A 26,003-nucleotide genomic window follows, 5' to 3' on the forward strand; every position below is an offset into this window, starting at 1 on the left:
CACCAACCTTACATAAATATGAAGTTTTTGTTGGATAAGAAATCTCCCTTTTAACATTTCTGATTGGTCCTGTGGACACTATCTCTGAACACTTTCTGAAGAATTCTATCTTCAACATGTTCTTTCTCCAGGTTCAACAAGTTTCCAGTGGCCAACATTCCTTTGGACCTCAGTACAATGTTCCTAAAGGCTCAGACAATCTTTCTGTGAAAGGCTGGGTTCTAGCTCATTGACGTTTGGATTCTCCACTGAAGGAATCCCACTAAGACCCTTCACATCAACAGAAGTACCTCCTCACCCCTCGCTGCGATGAGTGGATTCCTCTCATACTTGGACCCTCGACGGGTTCACTGGGGCGCTACCTGGATGGCTTTGCACTCACGAATTCTTCGCACCAAACCCGTGGAATCTATGCTTGAAGACACCAACCAGCAAGGATCGAGCCACTCTAGGCTGGCCCAGGTACTCACCACGGTTGATCTGGTGTCTCTCGGAGTCGGCAGCTGTGTGGGGACCGGCATGTATGTGGTATCAGGACTGGTGGCCAAGGAGATGGCGGGACCTGGTGTGATTGTGTCTTTTATCATCGCAGCAGTGGCCTCCATCTTATCAGGTAAGCGAGTGAATTACTAAATATTCATGTATCTTCCAAATCTCAGGAGGTGGATTTGCTGCCTGGTGTGGTACTGAGCCTGTAGACCAGCAAGATCCCAGGTTCGGCTCCTGCGTTGTGGTTAGTTAATCTCAGCTGCAACCAGTACATAGGAACAGGAGGAAGCCATTCAGTCCCTCCAGCCTGTTCCACCGCTCAATCAGACCATGGCTGATTTGTACATCAACTCCATCTACCCACCTTAAATCCAAATCCCTTAATACCTTAGCCAACAAATATCTATCAATCACAGTTTTGAAATGTTCAATTGACCTCCAGACTGAACAGCTTTGTGGGGGAGACATTTTCAGATTTCCACTCCTGTTTGTGAAAAAGTGCTTCCTGACATCACCCCTGAATGACCTAGCTTTAATTTTAAGGCTATGCCCCTTGTTTGGGACCCACCCACTGCCCCCCCACTGAAGGAAGATGTTTTACCTCCAATTACCCAATTGAATCCCTTTAGTCACGGTAAACACTTTGATTAGATCACGTTAACTTTCTAAACTCAAGGGAATACAAATCAAATTTATGTTTTCTGGGTTGTCAGCAAGGTCTCATAGGTAGATGATGGGGAGACTGGGATGGCAAAGGCTCAGACCTTCCTTGTGGGGACTGGAGGATGCCTGATTCTGTTGGCCTCCCCACCAGCTTTACTATCATGGCTGCCAAGCCCTACTCAGTCAGGTACCATCGGGGTTGTGATGACATCACAAGACCCCAATTTGCACCTGTTAATGAAGCTCCAGTTTGATTCAGGTGGGAGCCTTGGATAACTAAGAAAAGGGCACAGTTTAAGTGTTAAGGGTAGGAATTGAGCGGGAATGCTGCACTTGGTTTTCAGAGATTTTTATTTGCACTGATGACCCTATTTCTGTTGCTCAAGATGGGTTAATCACCCCTGTCTGGGAGTGAATTTCCTAGGGGTTAAAAGAATTAACTGTGACCAAAATCGCATTGATGCATAAGAACGAGTTTCCTCTGGAGTTTCAGCAGTGAAGTGGGAGCAATCCCATGGAAATTTATCTCCCCCGCCAGGCCCCTCCAATGCCAGCCTCCTATCTTGTACACTGCACAAACTGTTGCTTGTCAAAAACTCTGCTGCCCATATCCTTACTCTCACCAAGTCCCCCATTCAGCCACTACCCCTGCGCTCACATTGACTTCCAGTCCAGCGACATCTCAATTTTAAAATTCTCATCCTTATGTTCAAATCCATCCATAGCCCAATCTCTTTAACTTCCTCCAGCCTACAACCTCTGAGATCGCTGTACTCCTCCAATTGTGGCCTCTTGTGCATCCCTGATTTTCATTACTCCACCATTGTGCCTTCAGCTGCCTGGGCTCTAACCTCTGGAATTTCCTTCCTAAACCTCTCCGCCTCCACTTCTCTCTCCTCCTTTAAGACACTTCTTAAACCTACCTCTTTGACCAGGTTTTCCTTTACCTGTCCCAATATCTCCTTGTGTGACTCAGTGTTTTATTATATTAAATACAAGGTGTTGTTGGAAGAGTTGGATATTTGAAAAGGAAGAAAATAGTGAGATCTGGGAACGGACAAAAAAAATGGTATTCTAGTGGTCAGCTCTTGTTGACCAGTCCAGAGGAATCAATGGGCTCTTTCCGTGCTATGAAAAGTGCTTCCCTGTTGGATCTCTGCTTTATGTTAAATTGTTCTGTTCCATTCAAATTATTTTCCTTTAGTAAACCTAGAGGAGGTGTTTTTCTGATGCATCCCACCCAATTCCCATTCCGTCCTCCTCCTTTCCCAGCCCCACCCCTCTCACCCCCCCCACCAATTGTAGAATCCTGAGTGCATAAATGGACCCCTCTCACTGCTGTGAGTGATGGTGACTCAAACACATCAGCCCCCTGGCCCATCCTCTCCTCTCTTTTCATTCGGATTGTCTTAACTTGAAGGAGAGAAACATTCCCTTCCAAGAAAAAAGTCATATGCATTGACTCATAGGACACAGCAATAAACCCTCGTCCTTAATCCTGAACCACTCTAAACACTGGCAATCTGTCAGTGCTCGCCTTGTCTAATTAATGTGTTTGTAATATATCCAGTCTAGAAAGCTGAATTATTGATATGAGTCATCTGTTCCATGTCCTGAAAGGGTTCCTCTGTGGCTCGTGCTTTTCATTGATGTGTAACATTGTGGCCTGCTATCTCTAAAAACAGTGACTCATTTTGTTGATAACATTAACTGCCCTGAGACACACAGGGCAGAAAGATCCAAGCTTTCAGCTTCTGCCCAGAATTGAGCTACTGAATGATGGGTCTCAGTGCTTCTATAAAAGGGAAAGGTAGATCTTGGTCTCCCATTCCATTCACCCCACAACTGGTGCCCTGCACTCAGACGCTTAGGTCCTAAGCTCTGGAATTCCCTTCCCAAACCTCTCCACCTCTCTCTCCTCTTAAGATGCTGCTTACCATCTACTTCTTTGACCAATCTTTTGATCGCCTGTCCTGATATCTTTAGCTCAGTGTCATAATGTTTTCTCTCATTATGCTCCTGTGATGCACTGTAGCACAAGATGCCCAGCAGCAACTCACCAAGGTTCCTTCAACAGCACATTCCAAACCCGCGACCTCAACCACCTAGAAGGACAAGGGCAGCAGATGCATACGAACACCACTGCCTGCAAGTTCCCCTCCAAGCCACACACCATCCTGACTTGGAACTATATCGCTGTTCCTTCACTGTCGCTGGGTCAAGATCCTGGAACTCCCTTCCAACAGCACTGTGGGAGCACTTACACCCAAAGGACTGCAGCGGTTAAAGAAGGCAGCTCACGACCACCTTCTCGAGGGCAATTAGGGATGGGCAATAAATGCTGGCCTAGCCAGCATCGCCCACATCCGCTGAACAAATAAAAAAATTGCCATTCACCTCAACTGCTCCCTGTGGTATTGAGTTCCACATTCTCAGCACTCTCTGAGTAAAGGATTTTCTTTACTTATGGCAGACCTGTTCTGCAATGAGTGTGGATTATCAGTCCCTATGTAGATCCTTCAGGAGTCAGCTCAGCTCAGTTAGTAGCATTGTTGCCTCTGAGTTGAAACTTCATCACACCCTCTGCCAAGATTTGAGCATATCTTGATAATGATGATGCAGATAGTTGGTCAATTATTGCCGATTTATGACAGCCTATGATTCATCTCCAATTTAATCATAGAATGGTTACAGGACAGAAAGAGGCTATTTGGCCCATCATGTCTGTGTGCTGCCTTTCTGCAAGAGCAACTCAGCTAGTCCCCTGACATTGCATTTTCTCCATAGCCCTGCAATTTGTTTCTATTCAGATAATTATCCAATTCCCTTTTGAAAGCACGATTGAATCTGCCTCCACCACACTCCTTAGGCAATGCATTCCAGATCCTATCCAGTTGTTATGTAAAAAAGATTTTCCTCATGTTGCGTTTGGTTCTTTTGCCTTTCACCTTAAATTGGTGTCCTCTGGTTCTCTATTCTTCTGCCAATGGGAACAGTTTCTCCCTATCTATTCGGCCCAGGCCACTCATGATTCTGAACACCCCAATCAAATCTCCTCTAATCTTTTTTTCTCTGAGGAGAACAGCCTCAGCTTCTCCAAGGTATCCACATAACTGAAGTCCCTCGTCACTGGAACCATACTTGTAAATATTTTCTGCGTCCTCTCTAATGCCTTCATATCTTTCCTAAAATGTGGTGCCCAGAATTGGAAACAACGCTCCAGTTGAAGCAGAACCAATGTTATATAAAGGTCATCATAACTTCCTTGTTTTTGTACTCTATGTCTTTATTTATAAAGCCCAGGATCTCATATGCCTTATTAACCACTTTCTCAGCCTGTCCTGCCACCTTCAACGATTTGTGCACATATACCCCCAGGGTTTTTCTGTTCCTGCACCTCCTTTAAAATTGTACCTTTTAGATTATATTGCCTCCCCTCGTTCTTCCTAACAAAATGTATCACTTCAGACTTCTCTGCAATAAATTTCATCTGCCACGTGTCCGTGCATTCCAATATCCTGTCTATGCCCTCTTTAAGTCTCTCACCTATCCTCCTCACAATTCATAATACTTCCAAGGTTATTGGTTCTCATGACTGCACAGTCCAATTTTCATAAGGAGCATTTCCCCAACACACATGAAATCGGATGTCAGACGGACCCAGGTGCTGATCTTCCCTTGATTTCCTTTGGGCTCGCTGTTGTTCGGTTAGCTGGATCTTACTTACTTCAATCTAGACTGACCCTCAAGGGGCAGTACAGAGGGAATGCTGAATTAACAGAGATGCTGTACTTCAGAGCAGATGTTAAACCTAGTCTCAATGTAACAGTAGTAAAAGATCTCATGGCACTAGTTGGGGAAGACAAGTGAAGTGTCCTGATGAAATTATTCCCTTGACCAATAAACAGATTAACCAGTCATTCATCTCCTTTATTGTTTGTGAGATCTTACTGTGCACAAATTGGTTGCTGTATTTACAAAAATGACTGCAGTTCAGAGGCAATTTATTGACGGTAGTGCACTTTGTGATGTTCTGAGATGGTGATTGAAATTGCTGACTATCTTATCTTTAAAACATGTTGTCAAACATACAGCCTCACAGAGGAAGAAGAACTTGCATTTCTATAGTGCCTTTTGTGACCTCAGGATGTGACTAAGTGCTTTACAGCCAATGAAGTACTTTTGAAGTATAGTCATTGTTGTAATGTAGGAAGCATGGCAGCCAATTTGTGCACAGTAAGCTCCCACAACAGCAATGTGATAATGAACAGACTTTTTTTTAGGGATGCTGAGAGATAAATATTGGCCCAGGTCACTGGGAATAGTAATATGTCCCATGGTGATACACAGAAATATTGGCCCCATATGTTTAGGACATTTGACATGTATACTCGAGAGATGGAGCAGAAATTTTACAGCAACAATATTACTCCTGGCCTCTAAATAGTATCATTACTGCCACCTTGAGCAGGGTCGAAGAGAGATTTTTCAGAGTATTTTTCCCCTCATCGGCCCTGGGCTTTTTTTTTTGCCTCTCCCAGTAGATTGTGTGGCTGTGGTGAATGGTAAGGGGGAGGAAGTGGCTCGTCATGTTGCCCCGGCAATAATGAGTATGTGGGGTAGATTCGATGGAACAGTTGATCTTTTCCTGCCTATTATTTTTGTATGTTCATGTAGAACAGAACCTGAAATCTCAAAGCAAAAAAGAAAATGACTGATCCAGCTAGCACCAGAGCTGCTGGCAGTCTAAGGGTTAAATGGTCACAATCACACCAAAGCTTTATTTCAAAAGCTTGGGTCCATCATTCTCTCTCTGTCCAAACAGCTTCCTTCAGCAGATGGCATCTCTGTGTGTGAACGTTCAACTCAATTCCTGTCTGCTGACTCAAAATTGCCATAGTAACGCTCACACACGCACAATTCTTTTCCTCTAGAGGTTCTTTGACCTCTAGCCTCCAACCCTGTATTTCCATCACATTTCTTCTTGTCTCTCTGTATGATTGATGCTATGCCAGTCAGTGATCCTCTGAACTTTTATTCCTCACTAGCGACAAAATCATCACTTTCTTGAAAACAAGCCTCCAGCCTCCTCCCTGCTCTAACCCATTCTTTCTCAGGACTTCAGACCCGTGGAACTCCTCACCACCTTTAGCCTTCTCTTCCTCATACAATGCACAGGCTTGTCCAGAGACCAGCTCGGTGTCACCTGATCCCCATTTCCTCGTCTCTACCACTCTGTATAACCTCGGGTCTCCAGCACAGTGTGCTTTGGCTTCTTTACATTGGGAATACCCTAAAGATCATTTTTAGGGACACTTTTATTTGACAGGTCACCTACCTGAATCTTGAAGAACTACTGACAGTTGACAGTGATTAACCCTAATCATAGTTCTTTGTCCGAATGCCATCTGGCATTGTGCCCCATGTCAGATGGCAATAATGAAATAAACATTGTATTGTGAGAAAGAAGCTGTGTACCTTCTGTGTCATGATCTACAGGACCTTAGAACACAAGGATTATTAGGAACATACCCAGCAACATCTCCTTGTAAAACAACATGATCCAAGCTGACCTCTTCCTCACCAGTTCCTTGAATATAACTTTTTCCAGGGTTTTGATAGAACAAGTAAGGAGAAACTGTTTCCGCTGGCAGCAGGGTTGATAACCAGAGGTCACAGACTGAGGATAATTGGCTAAAGAGCTGGAGGGGAGAGAGATGAGGAGAATTTTTTTTTTACATAGTGAGTTGTTGTGATCTGGAATGCGCTGCCTGAAAGGAAGCAGATTTAATCATCACTTTCAAAAGGGAATTGGATAAATGCTTGAAAGGGGGAAAAAAATACAGGGCTGTGGAAAAAGAGCAGGGTAGTAGGATTAATTAGATAGCTCTTTGAAAGTACTAGTACAGGCAGGATGGGCCAAACAACCCCCTCTGTGCTATATCATTTTATGATACCAGGGGCTGAATTTTGAATTTCCATCAGAGGTGGGACAGGAGGTGGGACGGCCTGAAAATTGGCATAGGACAGTAAAGTGCTGGATTGTCAGCATGTTCCCGTCGGGAGGGAGACGACCACCCACCCGCAAGCAGAGGGTAGCCTATTAAGCCAATTAGAGTCATAGAGTTATACAGCACAGAAACAGGCCTTTCAGCCCATCGTGTCTGTGCCGGCCATCAAACACCTAACTATTCGAATCCCATTTTTCAGCACTTGGCCCATAGCCTTGTATGCTATAGCGTTTCAAGTGCTCATCTAAATACTTCTTAAATGTTGTGAGGGTTTCTGCCTCTACCACCCCTTCAGGTAGTGCGTTCCAGATTCCAACCACCCTCTGGGTGAATTTGTTTTCCTCAAATCCCCTCTAAACCTCCGGCCCCTTACCTTAAATCTATGCCCCCTGGTTATTGACCCCTCTGCTAAGGGAAAAAGTTTCTTCCTATCTAACCTATCGATGTCCCTCATAATTTTGTATATCTCAATCATGTTCCACCTCAGCCTTCTCTGCTCTAAGGAAAACAGCCCTAGCCTTTTCAGTCTCTCTTCATAGCTGAAATGCTCCAGCCCAGTAAATCTCCTCTGCACCCTCCCCAGTGCAATCACATCCTTCCTTTAGTGTGGTGCCCAGAACTGTACACAGTACTCCAGCTGTGGCCTAACTAGTGTTTTATACAGCTCCATCAGAACCTCCCTGATCTTATATTCTATGCCTTGGCTGATAAAGGCAATTAACCCATATACCTCCTAACCACCTTATCTACCTGTGCTGCTGCCTTCAGTGATCTATGGACAAGTACACCAAGATCCCTCTGACCTTCTGTACTTTCTAGGGTCCTAACATCCAATGTATATTCCCTTGCCTTGTTCATCCTCCCAAAATGTATCACCTCACACTTCTCAGGATTAAATTCCATTTGCCACTGCTCCGCCCATCTTACCAGCCCATCTATATCTTCCTGTAATCTAAGGCTTTCCTCCTCACTATTTATGACACCACCAATTTTCGTGTCATTTGTGAACTTACTTATCATACCTCCTATATTCATGTCTAAATCATTAATGTACACTACAAACAGCAAGGGTCCCAGCACCGATCCCTATGGTACACCACTGGTCACAGGCTTCTACTCGCAAAAACAACCCTCGACCATCGCCCTCTGCCTCCTGCCACTAAGCCAATTTTGGATCCACTTTGCCAAATTGCCCTGGATCCCATGGGCTCTTACCTTCTTAACCAATCTCCCATGTGGGACCTTATCAAAAGCCTTACTGAAGTCCATGTAGACTACATCAACTGCTTTACCCTCATCTACACATCTAGTCACTGCCTCGAAAAATTCAATCAAACTAGTTAGACATGATCTCCGACTGACAAAGCTATGCTGACTATCCCTGATTAATCCCTGCCTCTCCAAGTGGAGATTAATCCTGTCCCTCAGAATTTTTTCCAATATTTTCCCAACCACTGAATTCAAGCCAATTAAATGGCCTATTAAACCACTCAGCAGAACTTGCAGACCCCCTACTGAGGATGAAACACGTCCGGGGGTTCTAAGCAGCCTCCCAGCAACAGACCGGGGTGGAGGGTCAGGGCTCCATCCCACACCCGCCACTGGCCGTCCAGTTGAGGGGTTACCGTTGTCTTCAGAGGGTGCCTCCATTGAGACATCCTCTCTCTCTCTTGCATGCTTTGGCAGCTCCCACCTTGGACAGTGGGACTGCCGATGTGTCGCTGCTGGAGGGCCTCCTACTGGTCCTCCTGCCTTGTGAGCCCGATCACCATCCTTAATTGGATAGTGAGCATGCTCCCTGGCCACTAATTGGCCATCCCTATGAAAATTATGTCGGACATCTGACACCAACACAACAAGGGATTTCACCTGACATCTTGGTCTTGACCCCAAAATAAAAATACAGCCCCGTGATTTTATGAGTATGGTGGAATACTCGCTGCTTACCTGGATGGGTGGAGTTGCAACAACCCTTAAGAAGCCAAACACCATCCAGAATGGAATACTTTACCTAACTTGCTTCCATATCACTGGGCTCAATTAGGTTACACATGGCAGCAGTGTGTACCATCTACAGGATGGACTATAGCAACTCACCAAGGCTTCTTGAACAGCACCTCCTAAATCCATGGTCTTTACCTTTGAGATTTATAAGAATAGCAAAACATGGGATCATCATGATCTCCAAGTCAGACACAATCTTGACACAGACAAATATCAGTGTTCCTTCATTGTCAATGGGTCAATATCCTGGAATTCCCAACCCAACACCATCATTGAAGCACCAACACAAGGACAACAGCAGATCTAGGAGAAGTCTACCACAACCTGCTCAAGGGAATTAGGGATGACCGATATTAGTAGCCTTGCCAGTGTCATCCACATCCCAAGAAAACATTATTAAAAAAATAGTTTTGTTATCTTCTCCCAAAGTTAAACAGGTCCAGCTTCCTTAACTTCTCAAAATTTAACTTCCCCATACCTCAGATAATCCTCATTGCTGCTTCTTCCTTCTTGTACCTCCCTGAACTCTTTTTAGTTCAGGTATTTTTGATAAGTATTAAAGTTTGAGAAAATATTTGTTTGCTAGTTAGTAGCATATTAACCTGACACTGCTGGATTAAGTTTGCTGGAAATTGCTTTACAGATTGGGAAAGCTGTTGCCTTTTGTATCGCACTGCAATCTCTCTTAATGTTTCTGCACCTCCAGTGTCAATTTTATGGGACACCTGTCCTAATCCCAGAGGACCATATATGCTTATAGCCAGAGGTCACAGATTTAAGGTATTTGGACAAAGAACCAGAGGTGTGATGAGATTATTTTAACGCAGTGAGTTGTTGTGATCTGGAGTGCGCTGTCTGAAAGGGCAGTAGAAATAAACGCCTGCTCGGGTCTGCAAAAAAACCCCGACCCGACCCGACCCAAGCCCGACAGAACCACATCCGACCCGAGCCCAACCCGGCCGTGGTCCTTCCATTTTTTCCCGCGCCCGACCCGACCCGACCATCAGTTAACTTACCTTCAGTTTTTCACTTTATTGCTGATCTGCACAAGCTTAAAATAACTGTACAAAAACCACCTTTCTAGTCCAAAAATTAAATTAACAGTGGAGAAACTTACCTGTGATAGAGTGTGTCCGATCCGGCCCGAGCTGAGCCCGAATGCCTGACCTGGAAGTGCAACCCGACCCGACCTGAACCCGACACGTCGTCGGGTCCCATCGGGTTCGGGTCGGGTAGCAGGCCTTTAGGTGGAAGCTGATTCAATAATAACTTCGGAAAGGGAATGGAATTTAGCACATTGTGCCTGTGCTGGCAACTCAAACTATCCTGCTCTCTCTTCATAGCCTTGTATCAATACCAAATTAGTCCCACTGCCCCGTGGTCTCCCCATAACTCTGTATCAATCCTGAACTAATTGCACTGCCCAACTCTCCCCATAGCCCCATACTTGCCTTTACTTGTTGCAGTTCTTTGCACCTAGCTGTTCCCTGTAGTTATGTTGTTTCATGCACAATGCTTTTCCACTTACCTTTGTTGGTTTCTAGCCACAGCTGGGAGTGTGTGAAGATAATTCTCCAGGAGCTTCGATGGAATGTAGGTCTAAAACCAGTTATCATGAGCTAGGTCATTAAACATGTTTAGAAATTTTTAAAAATTGCATTTATGTAGTGTATTTCATGTCTTCAGGATGTCCAAAAACACCTCACAGCTAAGTGTAGTTACTCTTTATATGTAGGCAAATACAGCATTCAAATTGTGCACAGCAAGACCTTACAAGCAATACGATAAATGACCAGATCATCTATTTTTGTGGTGTCGGCTGACAATTAATACTGGCCGCAAGATAATGGTGGTGGGGGGTGGTGGGGGGAGGTCTTCTCTTCTTTGAGTAGTGCCATGGAATCTCACGTTTACCTGTGAGGGCAGGCAGGACCCTTGCAGGCGGACGTAAAGGAGCCCATGGCACTATTTATAGAAGAGTGGGGGAGTTCTCCCCAGTGTCCTGGGGCCAATGTTAATCTGTCAACCAACATCACTAAAACAGATGATCTGGTCATTATCATAATGCTGTTTATGGGGTCTTGCTGTGCAGAAATTGGCTGCCACGTTTCCTGCATTACAGCAGTAATTACATTTCAAAAGTACTCATTGGTGGTGAAGTTATTTGGGACATCCTGAGCTTGTGAATTATGCTATAGCAATGCAAATTTTTCCTTTCTTTCTATGTGACTTCTTTGCGCACTGTGACTATTTCAAGCCAGAAATTCAATTTGAAAAGTGAGGACTAAAGCAGTCTTGTAACTGCAGAATGATATGTATAAGATTAATAGAAAAGTGCCGTGTGATTACCATAATACCAGGCAGGAGAACAGCTTCATAGGAGTGATAAGACAACCACTTGAGACTCCATTTAGGAGCATGAAGCGTGATCGTTTTCACAATCACATTTTCCTACTGCACTGAGGATCCTAATTCAGTTTTTGCCATTTTTAGGTGGTAGCTCACGGCCAGCTGTGAGGCTGATCAAGCAATGAAGGGGCAGGGGGTGGAGGCGGTAGCTTCTCTGGGGAATTTGATGACAAATTACATAGAATCTACTAAACAGGCCATTTGGAACAACTGATCCATGCTGATGTTTATGCTCCACATATGCCTCCTTCCACCCATCTTCATCTCACCCTATCAGTGTAACCCATTCTTTTCCTCCCTTATGTTTATCTAGCTTCCCCATAAGTGCATCTATGCTATTTGCCTCAATCACTCCCGATGATAGCGAGTTTCACATTTTCAGCACTCTCTGGGTAAAGAAGTTTCTCCTGAATTCCTTATTGGATTTATTAGTGACTATCTTATATCCATGGTCACTTATTTTTACTCTCCTTCACAAGCAGAAATATATTCTCTACATTTACCTTATCAAAACTTCAAAATTTTAAAGAACCTATATCAAGTTACCGTTCTGCCTCTCCTTTCTAAGGAAAAGAGCCCCAGTCCATTCTGCCTTTCCTGGAAAGTAAATTCTCTCTGTTCTAGGATCATCATTGTGAATCTTTTTTGCACTGTTCTAGTATCACTGTAAGAGGTATTGGCGCTGGCTCAGCAGATACTGCTCTTGTCTCTGAATTAGGAAAGTCATAAGTTCAAACCTTACTGCAGGGACTTGTGCACATAATCTAGGCTGACAGTCCAGTGGAGTGTTGATGGAGTGCTAGACTGTTAAAAGTGCCTTTTTGTTTTTAGCTGCAACATTAAATCAAGATCCCGTCTGCTGTCTCAGGTGGACAGACAAAATCCCAGGGAATATTGTAAAGAAGAGCAGGGGAGTTCTCCCCAGTGTCCTGGCCAATATTTATCCCTCAATCAACATCATTAAAACAGGAGATCTGGCCATTATCACATTGCTGTCTGTGAGAGCTTGCTGTGTGCAAATTGCCTGCCACATTTCTGACATTAGAACAGTGGCTACACTTCCAAAAATACTTCATTGGTTGTGAAGCACGTTGAGACATCCTGAGGTTGTGAAAGGTGCTATAGTAATGCAAATCTTTCTTTCCTTTAATCAGGTAATGGAAATCTGTTGGCTGGGAATTTCCCAAAATCTGTTCCCAGTTCCTGTGGCAGATGCTGTGCGGTGGAGACTACATTGAAATAATGGGGATAAGTTTAACTTAATCGGTCAGGTGGGAAACATGAAGGTTCAGGTTTGATGTCAGCTTTACACCCGCCCAATTTTATTCTTCTTCAACTTCACTGGAGAGGAAAATTGAGTGGGGGTGGTATAAAACCATTGCCCAACCCAATCCTTGTTGGTTTCCTGCTGGATGGGTTAGGTTAAAGTAGGCCTCCTATTAATATCTGGGGATATTCTGTTATTCAATCTGTGTTGCTCAAACATTCATCTTAAAACCTTTGCAATTCAGAAAAATGGGCCATGTTTTCCCCCCAGAGTCCTTCACTCCTAATGATACCTTCTACCCACCAATTTTATCTCTTGTTACAGAGAATTACATGGGATTTCACAGCACAGTTTCTATATGTGTAACATAACTTCCCAGCTTTTCAATTCTATTCCTATTTTGAATTGAAGGTAAATTTTACTTTAGGACAACTTTTAAAGTCAATAGGAATGATAATTAAGTGGGGTGGGTAACGGTCAGCCAATTCGATATCGCCCATTTACACTTCAGCCAAAATTTTTCTCTCAAGCCCAGTTAAGATGGGGATCTCAATGAGTGGAAGATCATGGGCAGGGGTGGGTGGACCCATATCCTACCATCATTGGACACTGTACTTGGTGAAGCAGCACAGTGTGGAATGATTGAGGCCAGGAAAAGGAGAATCCCATGAATTAATCAAGCTTGACATTTGGGAGCCTTGTGGCTTGGGATAGAGTAACAGTCATGGACTAATGACCCCGTCCCTCCACATGCTCAATCGAGCAACAGAGAACAAACTTAAACTGCCTCCCATGGAACAGATCATCCTCTTGACATCATCTTCCAGTATAAGATGTAAACGCAGTTTCCCCATTCTAAAGCATTTGGCCACTAGTAGGAATGTTGACACTTGCATAAAGGCCTTCTGTGACATTCGTTTTTATGCAGGTGATAAATAAATCATCGATTCATAGAATCTTACAGCACAGAAGGAGGGCATTTGGCCCTTTCTGTCTGTGCTGGCCCTTTGAAAGTCTTGTCCAATTTACCATAAAAACAAAAAATGCTCAGCAAGTCTGGCAGCACCTGTGGAGAAAGAAAAACACAGTTACCAAAACTTTAATGCAATTTTTGTTTTCATTTTGGATTTCCAGCATCTGCAGTATTCTGTTTTTGTGCAATTTGGTCCCACGCCCTGGCTTTTTCCCAATAACCCTGTAAATTAGTCCTCTTCCAGTGCATATCCAATCGGACATAATCAAGTAACTATCTAGTGTAGTTTTAGCTGTGGCTAAGTGGGTAGCATTCTTGCCTGATTTAGAAGGTTGTAGGTTCAAGCCATACTCCAGGACTGGAGCACAAAAATCAAGGCTGATACTGCAGTGCTGAAGGAGTGCTGTGCTGCTGGTTAGGAACATAGGAGTAGGCCATTGAGCATACCCTGCCATTCAATATGATCATGGCTGATCATCCACTTCAATGCCTTTTTCCCGCACTATCCTCATATCCCTTTATGTCATTTGTATTTGGAAATCTGTCAATCCCTGCTTTAAACATACTCAGTGACTGAGCTTCCACAGCTCTTTGGGGTAGAGAATTCCAAAGATTCACAACCCTCTGAATAAAGAAATTTCTCCTCATCTCTGTCCTAAGTGGCTTCCCCCTTATTTTGAAATTGTGTCCCCTGGTTCTAGACTCCCCAACCAGGGGAAACATCTTAGCTGCATCTACCCTGTCTATCCCTTTAAGTATTTTGTAGGTTTCAATGAGGTCACCTCTCATTCTTCGAAACTCTAGAGAATACAGGCACAGTTTCCCCAGTCTCTCTTCATAGGACAGTCCCGCCATCCTGGGAACAAGTCTGGTGAATCTTTGCTGCACTCCCTCTGTCGCAATAATATCCTTCCTAAGGTAAGGGGACCCAAACTGCACACAGTACTCCAGGTACGGTCTAACCAAGGTTCTATACAATTGAAGCAAGACGTTACTACTCCTTTACTCACATCCTCTTGAGATAAAGGCGAACATACCATTAACCTTCCTAATTGCTTGCTGCACCTGCATGTTAGCTTTCAGTGACTTATTGATAAGAACAACCAAGTCCGTTTGTAGATCTTCATTTTCTAATCTTTTATCATTTAAGAAATACTCTGCACATCTATTCCTCCTACCAAAGTGGATAACTTCACATTTTTCCACATTATATTCCATCTGCCACGTTCTTGCCCACTCACTAAGTCTGTCCAAATCCCCTTGAAGCTGCTTTGCATCTTCCTCACAACACACAATCCCACCCAGTTTTGTGTCATCTGTGAACTTGCAAATCTTACATTTGGTCCCCACATCCAAATCTTTGATATATATTATGAACAGCTGGGGCCCAAGCACTGATCCCTGCGGTACCTCACTAGTCACAGCCTGCCAATGCGAGAATGATCCGTTTATTCCTACTCTCTGCTTTCTGCCTGTTAACCAACCCTTAATCCATGCCAGTATATTACCTCCTATCCCATGTGCTTTAATTTTGCTAACCAATCTCCTGTGGGGGACTTTATCAACAGCCTTTTGAAAATCCAAGTATACCACGTCCACCAACTCCTCTTTATCAATTCTCTTAATAACATCCTCAAACAACTCCAACACGTTCGTCAAATATTATTTCCCATTCATGAATCCATGTTGACTATGCCCAAACAGATCATTATTATCTAAGTGTCCATTTATCATATCCTTTAGAGTAGATTCTAACATTTTTCCAATAACTGATGTAAGGCTAACAGGTCTGTACTTCCCTGTTTTCTCTCTGCCTCCCTTCTTAAATAGTGGGGTGACATTTGCAACCTTCAAATCTGCAGGAACCGCTTCAGAATCTATAGAATTTTGGAAGATGATCACCAATGCATCCACTATCTCCACAGCTACCTCTTTCAACACTCTGGGATGTAGAATATCAGGTCCTGGGGACTTATCAACCTTCAGCCCCATTAATTTCTCCAATACAACCTTCTTACTAATACTAATTTCCTTCAATTCCTCATTCCCCCGAATCCCTTAGATCTCTAATTCTGGGAAATTTCTTCTACATTCCTCAGTGAAGACAGACACAAAGTAATCATTTAGCTTCTCTGCCATTTCTCTATTCACCATTATAAATTCTCCTGACTCTGCCTGTAATAGACCCACATTTGTCTTAGCCAAACGTTTCCTTTTTACATACGTGTACAAGCTTTTACAGTCTGTTTTTATATTTTTTACTAGCTTACATTCATATTCTATTCTCACTTTCTTTATCAGTTTCTTCATCCTTCTTTGCTGAATTATAAAATCCTCCCAATCCTCAGGTTTATACTATTTCTGGCAACTTTATAGGCCTTTGCTTTTAATCTTGTACAATCCTTAACTTCCTTTTTATCCACGGTTGTCTGCCTTTACTTTTGGGGATTTGTGCCTTGAAGGAATGTATAGTTGCTGTAAACTATGTAATATTTCTTTAAAGACTATCCATTGCCTATGTACAGTCATACCTTTTAATGTCTTTTCCCAATCCACTTCAGCCAATTTTCCCCTCATACCTTTATAATTTCCTTTGTTCAAATTTAACACCCTGGCTTCAGATTGAACTACCTCACTTTCAAATATAATGTAAAATTGTATCATATTATGGTCACTCATCCCTAAAGGTTATTTTACAACAAGGTTATTAATTAGTCCTTTCTCTTTACATAAAGGTAGATCAAAAATAGCCTGTTCTCTAGTCAGTTCCTCAACATACTGCACTAGAAAACCATCCCTAACACACTCCAGAAACTCGTCCTCCACAGCATTAGTTCTCATTAGGTTTATCCAGTCTATATGCAGATTGAAGTCACCATGATAACTGTATTACCCATGCCACATGCTTCTCTCATCTCCTGATTAATACCATGCCCCACACTACCATTATTGTTTTGTGGCCTATAAACAACTCCTGCCAATGCTTGCTGTTTCTTAGCTCCACCCAAACAGATTCCACATTTTGTTCTGCTGATCTGAGATCCTCCCTTACTAATGTACTGATCCCATCCCTTATTATCAGCGCAACACCACCTCCTTTTCCTTTTTGCCTGTCCTTCCTAAATGTCGAAGATCCTTGAATATTCTGTTCCCAGTCTTGGTCACCCTGTAGCCTGTTAAATCAAGGTCCCTTATGCCCTCTCAGGTAGACTTAAAAGACCCCACAGCTACTATTTTGAAGAGCAGGGAAGTTCTTCCTTATGTAAAAGCAAAATGCTGCAGATGCTGGAAATCTGAAATAAAAACAAGAAATACTGGAAATACTCAGTAGGTCTGGCAGCATCTGTGGCGAGAGAAGCAGAGTTAATGTTTCAGGTCAGTGACCCTTCTACAGAACCCTTCTTCATAAGTTCTTCCTTATGTCCTGACCAATATTTATCCCTTAATCAGCATCACAGAAGGAGATTATCTAGTCAATATCACATAGCTGTTTGTGGGAGCTTGCTGTATGCAAATTGTCTACCTATACTTAAAATAAGTTCTTCATTGACTATAAAGTGCTTTGGGACATCCTGTGGTGCTATAGAAATTTTTAAAATTACTATGCAATGACGGGACATGGGATTCAGACCTATGTGTAATAGCTTAACAGACGGCAGTGAGTTGTGAGCAGCCAATGATCTCTCATCTCCATCTGGGTGTTGAAGAACCAAGAACATGTCACATACTGTTTTCTGAGGTCAAGGAAGCAAAATTGATAGACTTCTTTTTACACTGACTGTTCTGCGGGCTACCTTTTATTTCAAATGAACAGCAGTAAATTTTCTGCTTGCCATCAGCCTAGGACAAAATATACTTCCAGTTCTATTGGACACCAACAATTTTTTTTTGTTTTTGAATGAGTTTCTATGTTCAGCAAGTGATGAATGTCAGTGCTGGGTGTTGGAGGGAGTTTCCAGTTGTGAGCACTCCATCATATGTACAGGTCAGGATAGTTGCAGAGTAAAGCCTGCTCTGGGGGAGATTCCTGACAGTTATTTGATGGCTGTCATTCACATGAAGTTCTTTTCTCTAGAAATGAGAAGCTTGAGGGGTAACAGGATAGAGGTCTTGAAAGTTATGAAAGGGTTTGATAAGGTAGACAGAGAGATGTTTCCATTTGTGGGAGAGGCCAAAACTAGGGGTCATAAATGTAAGATAGTCATGAATAAATCCAACAGGGACTTCAGGAGAAACATCTTTACCCAGAGTGGTGAGAATGTGGAACTCGCTACCACAAGGAGTAGTTGAGGCAAATAACATAGATGTATTTGAGTGGAAGCTACATAAACACATGAGGTAGAAAGGAATAGAAAGTTATGCTGACAGAGTGAGATGAAGAGGGGTGGTAGGAGACTCTTGTGGAGCATAAACACTGGCATGGACCAATTGGGTTGAATGGTCGGTTTCTGAGCTTTAGATTCTATGTAATTCTAAGTAAAATGGGGTAGCACAGAAAGGGTACAGTGTTTGGGCTGGAGTTTAGGTTGGCAATGGTACCCAATGCTCGCTCAAAACAATGGTTTCATTCTATTGACACCTGCAGTTTGAAACATCACATGAGAACTCAAGTAACAATAACATGAATTCAATTAACTGAACCTCAGAACAAGTGTTTAAAGAAAAACAACTTGCATTTATATCGTACCTTTCATGACCCCAGGACAGCACAAAAGCATTTTACAGCCAATGAAGTACTTTTGAAGTGTCATCACTGTTAGAAACACAGCATTCAGTTTGCCCACAGCAAGATCCCACAAACAGCAATGAGATAAATGATCAGATAATCTGTTTAGTGATTGGTTGAAGGTTATGTATTGGCCACAACATTAGGGAAAAATTCCCTACTCTTCTTCAAAAGTGCCATGGAATCTTTCATGTCCACCTGAGAGGACAGATAGGGCCTTGGTTTAACATCTCATCCAATAGACGGCACCTCTGACAGTGCAGCACTCCTTCACTGCTGGCAGTGGGAGTATCAGTCTGGATTATAGGCTGCACTGTCTGGAGTGAGGACTTAAACTCCTGACTGTCTGTCTCAGAGCCACAGTTGATGGCTGATTTGAGTTGAATCTGTGTACAGTTTTGATCCCCTTACCTGAGGAAGAATATACTTGCCTTAGAAGGGGTGCAACAAGGGTTCACTAGATTGATTCTTGGGCTGAGAGTGTTGTCCTTTGAAGAGAGATTGAGTGGAATGGGCCACTTCTCTGGAGTTTAAAAGAATGAGAGGAAATCTAATTGAAACATATAAAAATTCTTAGAGGGTATTATACTCCAGAAAGCTTGTTGTTGAAGGATTAAGCTAGGGATAATCTTTACTCAGTCTTGCATTTATTTTACAAAGCAAAATGGTTATAAATATGCAGCTTCTCACTCAAACCTTTACCCAGTTTCAGTGAGTGTCTCCTTATATATACTCAAGTAAGACCCTAATTAACACCCTCCACTTGCATATGATTAAACACAATTAACATATTCCCTTCTTTTTCTTTAAATAAACCTTAGAGTTTCACATGTACAAACATTTCAAAATAAATTCCATATTCTGTATAAAGCATTACTTTGTGAGATGCCCCTCCTCTAGGACCCTTAACAATTTCTTTGTTTTACGAAAAGAAATGCTTGTATAATCTGACAGTTGATGACTTGCATGTACCCATTTAATTTTGGAGATTTCTTTTCTCTCCAACATTTTTAAAAAATCCAGCCAGGTTAATCTGTAACCTTTTCTTGCTCACACTTTTTGTATAGTGTACACTATTCAAGAAGAAATGATTGTTACGTAATATTAAATGGGTATCTGATCTTCAGTACATCCCCTGTATAGAATCTCACCTATTTGACAAATAGAGCCCCACAACCACTGTCTCCACAAGAGCCAGCGTTTCTGCAGCTGAAGTACTTTAATCAACCCTTTTTATTTTCTTAGCTTCTCAGGCTAAAGGACAACATTTCCCATTTTCACCCTCATCAAAAATATTATGAAAGCAGTTGCAGTTGAATATCCAAGATTAGCATGTGAAGCATCATTAAAAATGAGGAGTTTGATATTCTTTGGGTCACCTAAGGATGGAAACTTAAGTATGCTTTTCTCCAGATTTGATTTTTTAAATGTTTTATTTGCCCTTAAAGCATTCTTGACTTTTGAGTGTTTTATCATAGTATTTAACTCCAATACACCAAAACTAGTGCACAACCAATTTATTTGACCAATCAAGCTTTGCAATTGCTCTGTCCCTTCTTTAGAAATATCATCTTTCTGTGATGACCTATTACGATTAACCGGGATGGGAGAAACACTCTCTCAGTAGGATTGTTGACTTAAAATTGTTCCAGACCTACTCTGTTTAATATCTAAACAAATATATTTAAAAGCTCCTAATCTTAAAATCTACTTTAATTTTAATAACACATTTCTCAAATTCTGTAGTACCACCCCATAAGAAAATCAACTTGTATCATGAAGATGCCTGAACATTTCCCTTTATGATACCAATAATACATTGTGGGATCTGCTTTTAATTGAACACAACCACTTTTCAGCAAAACAGATCTCACCGAGAAATACTACACCCTGGAAGCATTAGTAATGCCATAGACACATTTGTTTAGTTTCCATAGTTTTCCTTCTGCATCTGCTGCCTCTTTAGACGGTTGCAGAAAGACTTCTCTCTGAAAAGCATCACCCTGCAGAAACGTGGCTTTTATGCCAATTCATCTACACTCCCATTAATATGTGGACAAAATATTTTATTTCGAGATACAGCACTGAAACAGGCCCCTTGGCCCACTGAGTCTGTGCTGACCAACAACCACCCATTTTATACTAATCCTACATTAACCCCATATTCACTACCCCATCCCCACCATTCTCCTACCACCTACCTACACTAGGGGCAATTTACAATGGCCAATTTACCTATCAACCTGCAAGTCTTTGGCTCTTTGGCTGTGGGAGGAAACCAGAGCACCCGGCAAAAACCCATGCGGTCACAGAGAGAACTTGCAAACTCCGCACAGGCAGTACCCAGAACCGAACCCGGGTCACTGGAGCTGTGAAGCTGCGGTGCTAACCACTGCGCCACTGTGCCACCCTTCAAAATCTTCAAAAGATTTTGAAGATTGCTTTGTGGGAGAGTCCACTCAAACATCTGTGTCACCCAGTCGCTCTTCAAAACCCCTTGCAGCTAGCCTTGCTTTAGCTTTATAAGTTCCATCTGCAAGGACATTTTGAGTATGTATCCATCTATGTGACGAGGCTGGCTGACCCTTTTTCTGGTACGTCAGAATAAACAGTAAACTCTCTCACTCCTTCTGTTTTGCTTCTCTTATTAGTTCATCCTCAAGTTTACTGGCAGCCACTGAAACTTCAAGGTCATGAGGACTTCATCTTCTAGTTCTATTGTGAGCCTGTTCTTCAGCCTTCATTTCATTGTGTAATCTGTTCAAACTCCAGCCTATACTGGCAACTTGATGTCTTTCGGGACTACTACTGTCCAGTCTCCCTCTCACACTATCGGAGGCTCTTTCTCCAGTACATGCGCATTTTCTGATGCAAAAGTCACTTCCAGACCCACTATCAGAACTTGCACTCCACTTTCTTACCCTCCACTCTTTCACCCCATTCTGCCAGTCCATGGACCTTACTTCTTGGTCATCATCCTGAACATTCAAACAATACTTAAATTTTCCAGTAGATTTTCCTGTACGTCCTACAATAGTTGCATTCCTCCACCCACTAGACCCCCCTGGAATATACAGCCCTGAGTATGTACTCATGGCAATTGACCTTTGGATGTAATAGCTCTGTCCTGCACGTCATGATTGCTTACATTACCACTATCCAACCCTTGATCAACTGTATCCTGTTCCTCAGGACCTTAATCACAAAACACAGGAGCATTTGAGGTACAAAGTGCCTTGTTTCCTTCCACCAGCTGCTCAGATTCTGAGATTTTGTAATCAATCCCGATTAATTGTGAGGAATGAATCTTAACAGTTTGATTTCCATGTTTGATAACTACTGTTTTACTATCACAACCTATTACCTTACCAGGGCCCTCTCTTTTATAATACACCAGATCTGCTGAATTAAATTCTATCGCAGATGGCCTTATACGATACCTCAGAGCACTCTGAATTTTCTCCAAGACCTTAGCCTTGATGAAAGCCCATCTCCACGCATGTAAAGCATTCAAATGTGCAGAAAAAAATGGAATGAATTGTAGTGCCTCCAAGAGCAGGAGGACTGTCAAACAGCACAGAAGGCAATTTGGGATTTTACCCATAGATCAATTGATAGGGACTATACCTTCCAACCATCTGAAGTGAATTCTTTGCATGAACCACCCTTGCCCAGAGTGATAGTCCACTAGCAGTTTGATTGGTCAGCTATGATTTTATGCAGCAGTTCATCGATCACCATGTGATTCCATTCACAGAGCCCATTGCTGAAAGGACTGTCAGCTGCGGTATTCATGACCATAATGTTCATGTTTTCACACATGTTTCTGAGCTCATAATTGGCAAATTCCCCTCCATTATCAGTCAGAAACTTAGCTGGTGACTCAAGTCCGGCCCCTATCCATTTCTCCATGATTTTATTTATGATCACCCTTTTGTCCTTGCAATGTACTATTGTAGAAAGACTAAATCTGGTTGCCAGGTCTATAAAATGTAGAATGAAAATATTTCTTTGTCCCATACCTCTAAATCAATGGCAACTACCTCGTTAAAGTTATGTACCAATGTAAGGCTCACAACGTCCTCTGATTTTTTTTTTACAGATTTCACATTTTTCACTAATCTCTTCTATTATCCTTGTATACTCATCAATCACACCTGCATCCTTTAGCAGGGTTTTTAACCTTTGACAAGAAGAGTGAGAACATTGCCTGTGTAACTAAGACAATTTACTTTTTTTTTCTCTCTGATTCTTATCACCTGATGCATTAATACTTCTCTCACACTGTGACTAGAACCATCAGGCTTTGTTAAGGGGATAAAAACTGCAAAATCCACTGATTTCCCAAAAAGCCTTATCATGCTCCATATCAAGTTTCATTTGTGCCTTTTTCATAGAAGATATCAAACTGGACTCTGCATCAGTACTGATAAAGTGGCTTACTCCAGCTATTTTACATAGAATTACAACTCTCTTCAGTGATTTCAATGTGTTGTCATCACCAAACCCAAAGCAAGGAGTACTTAAGGAGTATTCCTTAACCTTGCATCGATCCTCAGTACTGAGTGAATCCAGATAATATTTTAACCAATCTGCCCCACATACTTTTGATGTGGAAGCACTATCTAACATAGCACAGCTGAATGAATCTGCGAGTAACACATTCATCGCAGGACTAAAGCTCTGTGACTAGTACAATTAGTTCATATTCATCATTATCCTCCTCTTCTGCCTCAGAATTCTGTGTCATGTATTATTTTGATGACCCTGCCTCACCGCTTTGGGCAGTTCATTGCATAATTATATATCACGTCACATCTGAAGCACCTATTAACTGTTACTTGGGCATTCCTGGGATTCACTCCTCTATTATTGTTGATGTTCTAATTCTGTCTTCTGCTGTAATAGCCAAACCTGCTAAAGGTGCTTTCATCCTCATTCTTCTGTCTTAAACTTTTCCATTATAATGGTGCCTGCATCCATCTGGACCATTTCGAAATCCAGCATTCATTGAATCATCCATTCTTTGTATCAATGTAGAATGTTCCATTTGCTGTACTAAGGCTGTAGGAAATGACTGTTCCCCACAATTTATTTGAAAGCAGCAGACGTCTGATCCAAAGAACCGAACTCCAGTTAGAAACTGGAGCCTGTCCACGTGCGACACCCTAGCACAATCTAGCAAGTTAATTAAAAACTGAAAGTGCTGGAAAGACTCAGCAGGTCTGGCAGTATCTGTAGAGAGAGGAACAGAGTTAATATTTTAGGTCTGATGAAAGATATTTTGCTTTTGTTCTGGCAATTTAAATGCTAACACTGAACCAGGGATCTCCAAATTGAATTTCCTTAATCTTCTATCCAATCTGTTAAAGTCCATGTTATATTCCTCCATTGAATAACCATCTGTTTTCCAAAATATATCAAAGTCTGACCTGCCTCCTAGTCATAGACATTTAATCAATCATCTTTTGTAAAATCTCGTCCAAGAATTCTAACAGAAGATCTCAATTTCATCCATATACAACTGACAAGCACCCAGTTCACAAAATACTTTACTTCTGATTTTACTTTTGGTAGGAAATGACAACACCAAGACCATACCTTGTTTCCTCGTTGGTAGAGATGTAACCCGTATCCACACATCCACTTCATCCACTAGTCATTTGGTTCAGACTCTGAGACCATCAGAGGTTAATCATACCCTGAAGTTTACACTTGCTTTCTGCCATTTTCCACAATAGCCACTGGGATTTTAGTTTGCTATGTGAAAAAAAAAATCTTAGTTTCCAACCTTCACCTTTAGGCAACCATCCTCTGCTATCATATTATACTCCAGAAAGCTTATTGAAGGATTAAGCGAGAGCCAATCTTTACTCAGTCTTGCATTTATTTGACAAAGTAAAGATTACAAACATCCAACTCTTCACTTAAACCTACACCCAGTTTTATTAAGTGTCTCCTTACACATATTCAAGTAAGATCCTAATTAACACCCTCCACCTGCATATGATTAAACACAATTAACAGAGGGCTTGACAGGGTAGATGCAGAGAGGCTGTTTCCCCTGGCTGGGGAATCTAGAACTAGGGGGTATAGTCCCAGGATAAAGGGTTGGACATTTAGGACTGAGATGAGGAGAAATGTCTTTACTCCGAGGATTTCTATGCAATTCTCTACTTCAGAGGACTGTGGATGCTCAGTCGTTGAATATATTCAAAGCCAAGTTTGATAGATTTTTGGGTACTAAGGGAATCTCGGGATATGGGGATATGGTGCAAAAGTGGAGTTGATGTAAAAGATCAGCTGGGATCTTATTGAATGGCGGAGCAGGCTCAAGGGGTTGAGTGGCCTACTCCTGCTCCTATTTCTTGTGTTTTAATGAATTTCTCCTTAACAAAATCACAGCCAATAAATGCAGTCACTGTGACAGCTCAGGCAATCAGCTGATGAAGCTCAGGCCCTTAGAAGGAACACAAACAATTTCTATTTGTCTGAGATGACAAGTAAATCAAGTAAGATCATTCTCGTGGATGTCACCCTGACATCTACGAAGTTTATGTTTCATTCTGAAGGATAGAGCTGGTTTCCCTCCTTCGTGTTCAGCCTCTCCTTTCTAAGGAGCTGGCAGACACTGGGGAACATTTTGATTAGTGCTTGCAGCCCTTTAGAACCTGTTTCAGATGTGCTAATTATTTATGGAGTGAGAGTAGACAGTTGCTGATAATATTTGTGTTCTACGAGGATTAGTTTTAATGAATTCCCAAACCTATTTATAAGCCTGTACAAACTCCTCAAGGCTAACATCAAAATACTGGGGAGAGGGCTTTGCCAGTTTTCAGTGAAGGGGCAAAGGGAGGCTGACCCCGTGATTACTTTCTTCTTTATCATTCTTCATGGTGTGGGCGCCACTGGCAAGGCTGGTATTTCTTGCCCATCCTAGTTGCCCCTTGAGAAGTTGGTGGTGGGGTTTCCTCTTGAATTGCTGCAATCTCTTACAATGACACTAATCTCTCTATACACGCATTAAAGCCCTGATTTTAACTCCCTTCACTGATGAAAAGTGGGACGGTGGGGTGAGGTCAGTTAAAACGAGGATGGCGATTCATCCCATGTGCAGTCTTCTTACTGCGTCCTGATGTCAACATGCTCTTTTCAGCAGGTTCGTGGAACAACCACAGGAAGATTTCTTAAATATGCAAATTGGATCTGATGATGTCAGCTGCAATGATAGTTGGTTGCCTTTAAAATGCCAACTTTTAGTTTCTGACACTGAATTCAAATTCTTAAAACTGCCATGGTGGGTTTCCAACCCACATTCCACCGAATTACTTGGCCAGTAAAACCACAACTACACTCCCGTGGGCACATGTGTAAATCAGCACCAGTACTGTTAGAGAACATGGAATCAACACTTCACCCTCAGTGCGTATAATTCCACACACGCGTGTGGCTGTGGCTGAC

At 42.3% G+C, this 26,003-nt stretch overlaps 1 protein-coding gene across 1 annotated transcript in view; it reads left to right on the forward strand.

Moving 5' to 3' along the window:
• Positions 1 to 309: 309 nt before the first annotated feature.
• The window catches only part of LOC137375090 (solute carrier family 7 member 14-like), a 75,840-nt gene continuing 50,146 nt past the window's right edge, over positions 310 to 26,003 (forward strand). Inside the window, 1 exon segment of the mRNA XM_068041718.1 lies at positions 310 to 613. Within this exon segment, the coding sequence (XP_067897819.1) occupies positions 310 to 613 (304 nt within the window).

Source organism: Heterodontus francisci, chromosome 11 (assembly GCF_036365525.1).
Source record: "Heterodontus francisci isolate sHetFra1 chromosome 11, sHetFra1.hap1, whole genome shotgun sequence".
Taxonomy (NCBI): Eukaryota; Metazoa; Chordata; class Chondrichthyes; order Heterodontiformes; family Heterodontidae; genus Heterodontus; species Heterodontus francisci.